This window comes from Buceros rhinoceros, unplaced genomic scaffold, assembly GCF_000710305.1.
Source record: "Buceros rhinoceros silvestris isolate BGI_N320 unplaced genomic scaffold, ASM71030v1 scaffold12169, whole genome shotgun sequence".
NCBI classification, from domain to species: Eukaryota; Metazoa; Chordata; class Aves; order Bucerotiformes; family Bucerotidae; genus Buceros; species Buceros rhinoceros.
In genome coordinates, this window is record NW_010432156.1 from 14,151 (window position 1) to 19,024 (window position 4,874).

Genomic DNA, 4,874 nt, shown 5'->3' on the forward strand with positions numbered 1-4,874 from the left:
ATGGCGCAGCCCCGCGCTAAGTGGGACGGACAGTCTGGGCAGCGTTACCAGCGAGCTGTCCCCGGCCACGCCGGTGGCTGCCCTTCCGCTGCTCCCCGAGCCCCTGACCCCTTCCTGCTCCAGGACCCTGCAGGCTTTGTCGATTTAGGAAAGTTGACGGGGAAAAGGGGGGAATAATCTCCTTGGGTAATGCAATCCCAGAGGCATTTCTGATTCCACGTCACTTGGAGGCGACTCCTGTCAACAGTGACGTTACCTTTACACTCCTAAACCTGGGGACTTGTGTTTTCTCCTGTTAGGTGTGAGGAATTGCCAAGATCCCAAACAACAGCCCTAAAACCACCCATGGGCCCAAAGCTGAGCCAGCAGCTGGTGGGTGACCGGCAGAGGCACCTCAGCGTCCACCAGTACGGGGTTAGAGCGCTGCCCAGCTCCCCGCCACTTCCCTTGCCTGGGGACAGATTTGCTGAAATTCTGGAACCTGAGACTCCACTGACGGGCTGAGGCTCCGTTTGCTCGTGTCGGACTCTGCGTGATTCTCCGATGGTTTCGTTAGCCTTCGGTAGTGAGTGCGTGTGGTGCCCAGCAGGAAGCAAATGCTGTGGTGGAAGAACCAGTCTCATAATCCTTGAAAATGGAGTTGTGCAAAATTGCTGCTTCTGGTGGTCTTTGAGTCCCACAGTTCTCCTCATGGTTCTACCCTTCCTTCAGGGAGAGTGGTGACGGCTGGGGACATCCCACCTCTAGAAGGCAGTGGGGCGTAGAGGATCGTGGGCTCCGAACTGGGACACTGTTACGGCCTAAAACTGGGCAGGGTGAATCCAGACTGGAGCGACCTGGTCTCTGTGGGTGGGGGAGCTGGGCCTGGAGCTGCCCTGCTGCTGAGTCTGACACCAAAAGGTGTTTCAGAAAGGAAACAAAGGACATGCAGTCGCAACGCCGCAGACGTGCAGCACGTTGTGCAAGCAGCAGCCTACAGGATAAGTCTCGATTTATGTGTATTTCTGCTTCCTGTGGACACCCTCTGCCCTTCTCAGAGCTCCCCCCAGATGGTTCCAGACACTGTATGCCGCCCGCCCGCAAGTTTTGTCCAGCGATAAAGGGTCCCCTGCTCCCACTGCAGCCTGAAATGTGGCCTTTCCCTGGGCAGCTCAGGACTTGGCGTTCAATCGCCCAGTAGGTGTCTGAGGTTCCAAAGAGGTGACAGGTTGGTGAGTGTGGTGCCTCCTGAGATGCAGAGGGTGATGATACACCCAAGGGTTAGGGCAGTGGTTCCCAACAAAGCGTCATCTCCGTCAAAGATGAGTTAAATTCACGTGGTTTTTCATCCTCTGCCAAAGGAATGCGAAGCGCTTGTGCAATTTGTGGTGGCTGCTCTGTAGGGTGGGTTTGGGGCTTTGGTTTGGGGTTTTTGAACAGTTTTGTGTCACAAAGTCAAAACACAGAGCTTTCCCTTTTGTCTCCAAGCATCCCGCGCAGCGGGTGAGGAGCAGAGTCCCTTGACCTGAGAGTCCCTCGTGTGCTGCCTTGGGAAAGTCAGAGCTGATGGTCTGCCAGCTCTGTCCCTCAGCCAGCACTCACCGGTGTCCCAGCGCTCACCGGTGTCCCAGCGCTGCCCAGTGAAATCCAAATAGCATCGAAACGGCGTTTCCAGGAGGTTGATTTTTATTGGCAGTTGATGTTTTCCATCCGTTGCTCTAGTATTTATAAACCCTGTCACTGCTCAGGCCAGCCTGGGCTTGGCGCGTGGCTGTCGATTTGACCTTGGGGCTGCCAGACGCGGGACCGTCCTTTTGTACAAGCACATGTGAGAAGTCGGAGAGGTCATGGCGGCCGCCGCTCCAAAAGCCTGAGCTGAAAAGCCCTTGGAGCTGTCTGCGCAGCGGCGGCAAATTCGCCGAGCCTGCAGGAGTCTCGAAGACGGGCTGTTCCCCCAGTAACTCGCCGGCGATTCGGCTGTTGGGAGCAGGGCTGTGCTCCTGCTTTTAATCTAGATTTTAGTGAGGATTCGGCTCCTGATAGTATTTAGGAGGAGAGGCGGGAGAGGAAAGCTCTGAGCCTGGGTGGCTCTTCTGTGACCCATCATTTTTGGACCCTGCTGATGGCTTTACTCTGACTCCTGGAATCTGATCCTGGTCTTGTGTGGTTGATGTTGACTCCTCCAGTTACTGAGAGGTTTAATGCTACTGATTCTATTTAAGCGCTATTTTTACACGGCCGTTCCTGTTCACTCGCAGTCAGCTGAAGCTCCCCAGGCTGGTTCTCCTCTTTCCTCTTGCTTTTCCTTTCCTGACACTCGCTCCCTTGCGTGCACAGGGTCGAAAGCTTCTCATCATCGGGACCACCAGTCGCAAAGATGTCCTGCAGGAGATGGAAATGCTCAATGCTTTCAGCACGACCATCCACGTGCCCAACATCGCGACGGGGGAGCAGCTGATGGAGGCTTTGGAGGTGAGAAAAACTTCAGGGCTGACATGGAAGCCCGAAGTTTGCTGGAAGCGAGTGGTTTTGCAGCAGCTCTGCACTCAGGAGCACGGTCCCGCTTATGTGATGTCGTAACAGAACCGTTCTAAGGCTTCTCCGAATTACTTTTTCATACAATAAACTGAGGCAAAAGGAGAGGAGGGTGGGTGCAGGGGAGGTGTGAGTGGAGTGGGTTGAAAGTTTCCGAGGGCATGGAAGTGGCTAATGAATATAATTGGGGCACTTAAACTGGATGTGCCTGGAGGGCGTCAAAAAACCCTCCTGGATTGGAACAACATGAAAGGGAACGTTTGCTGCTGGAGAGATTACAGGGGCTTTTGAAAACCGCCCTTAATGGCTTCTCCTTCTGAGCTGTGGTGAATGTTGAAGTCTGTTAAAATTAACTCAACAGGCACATCTTCTGTGCAGGATTGTCACAGGGTGACACCACCAAGGCCCGAAGGACACGGGCGCTCTTGCAGCAGCTTTGAAAACTTCCTGTGGTTCGAGCCACCGTGTTTCCTCTAGTCCCTGGTTGGGGAAAACTAGGGATGGGTTGTACAAGGGAATCACGAACCAGTCCGAAAAGAACCGTTATGGAATAAAAGTGTTTTCTCTTGTCTAGATATAGAGTTACAAATCTTCCTCCTGAGCTGGACAGTCCCTCCAGCATCTCCTTCCCTTTTTCCTGGGGTCAGGAGCGTTATTCCCACTGACAGGCTCCTCGTGCTGACTTTGGTACATTTTTTTTCGCCCCCAGCTCCTTGGTAACTTCAAGGACAAGGAGCGCAGCACCATTGCGCAGAACGTCAAAGGGAAGCCTGTCTGGATCGGGATCAAGAAGCTGCTGATGCTGATAGAGATGTCTTTACAGGTACGACCATTCCTGGTCCGGGAAGGGCTGGGCTGGGCACAGCACCCCCGTCTCCGTGGGTTCCTGCTTTGCGGCAGGAGCCTGTGGGTCGCTTTAACTGAGAAGAACGACAGGGAGGAGGAATTTTCTGAACAGAGAAATCCCAGGTCTTGGTCCACGCAGAGATCTTTGAACCCTGCGGTGCCTACAGGCTGTTCTGAGCCACGCTTCAGAGAGGAGCATCTGGCCGCGGGAGGGATTGGATTGACGTCCCCCTCGTGAAGTTTCTCCTCTGCCCCAGCCTGGTGAGGCTGCAGCCGGCAGGCACTTAGGGCTTGTCTCTCTGTGGAGAGGAAGGTGCCTGTGCAGGTGTACGAGCTCTTCCCCGAAGAAGATGAATCTGTCAGGCCGTTCAGCTGCTCTGCTCTTCATTTTCCACTTTCAGCACTTGAAAGGAAATAATTGCCGAGGGTAGAAGTATGTAGCTCTTCACCCTCCCCCGCAGCCCTCAGCCATGCCTGCGAGCAGCCGTCAGGCTGGTGCTCGACAGCATCTGCACGCTAAAAATGCGAGGGTGCAGCTCACAGCCCTAATCCTGCCGCTGACACTGCAGCGCCCTTCGGAGTCCCGGCCCCCCCTTGCAGACGCTGGCTTTTCACATCAAACGGATTTAGTGCAGCTGAGTGAACCGTCCTTAGATCGTGTGAGGAGAGGCTGAGCCTAAGCGAAGAGGCATGTGGGTGAGCAGCATGTAAGTCAGGTATCCCTCTGTTCGCTGTTAAAACTTGCACAGCGCGGAGGATGTGCTCTGACTGGATGTCACCTCGGGGAATAAAGTCATTTATCTAGATTACTTTTTCCTCTCCTTCCCTGGCTTTTAATGCCATACCTACGGGCGAGGCGATAAGTCATGGCTCACGCGTATTAGGTGTGTTTGAGGGCTGCAGGCCTCAGGCGCTGCCCGGCTCTGCTGCCGTCCGCCCCACTTCGCCTCGACAATGGAGCCCTTCTTCTGACACGGGGTGTTTTCTGCTGCTGCTTTGACCTCCGGGGCTGGTTCTCTTCAGAACTGAAGGTTGTCTGAATGACGGGCAGATCCCAGTCGACTGGAGACGCTTCCCCTGGCCGTGTTCTCGGCGTGGTCCTGTGGCCGCATGCCTCTGGGAGGCTCCGCGCTGCCCCACACTGCACACCCAGGAGAACTGGTCTTGGGCATGAATTTTTCTCCAGACCACTGTTTTGTAGACGAGTCCGTGACTGGTCAGGCTGGGAGGAGCCAGGCACAGCTGTGCCGTTTCTGATGGCTTGAGCAGTGTACAGCGATGGGCTGCCATGGGCGGTCGCATTCGATGGTCTTACAGGTCTTTTCCAACCTGAGCCATTCCATGACTGTTCTGCTGCTACGAGGATGGATAATCCACCTCTGCTGCGGTACGTGGAGCGTTGGGAGCCAGGAGACTTCCTCATGACACCAATTCAGGCGGTGTGTGATGGCACGTGGAAGGTGGATACGGAGAACTACTGCTCCCAAAGCTCCAAGGTGTTCACATGGCACTGT

At 54.9% G+C, this 4,874-nt stretch overlaps 1 protein-coding gene across 1 annotated transcript in view; it reads left to right on the plus strand.

Annotated features, from left to right (window-relative positions):
• Window positions 1–4,874, plus strand: part of LOC104500074 (vesicle-fusing ATPase) — a gene marked incomplete at its 5' end in the record, with an annotated part of 25,156 nt that overhangs the window by 12,900 nt on the left and 7,382 nt on the right. The window contains 2 exons of the mRNA XM_010143668.1: window positions 2,317–2,451; window positions 3,224–3,337. Coding sequence (XP_010141970.1) covers window positions 2,317–2,451; window positions 3,224–3,337 — 249 coding nt within the window. The remainder of the gene's footprint in view (window positions 1–2,316; window positions 2,452–3,223; window positions 3,338–4,874) is intronic.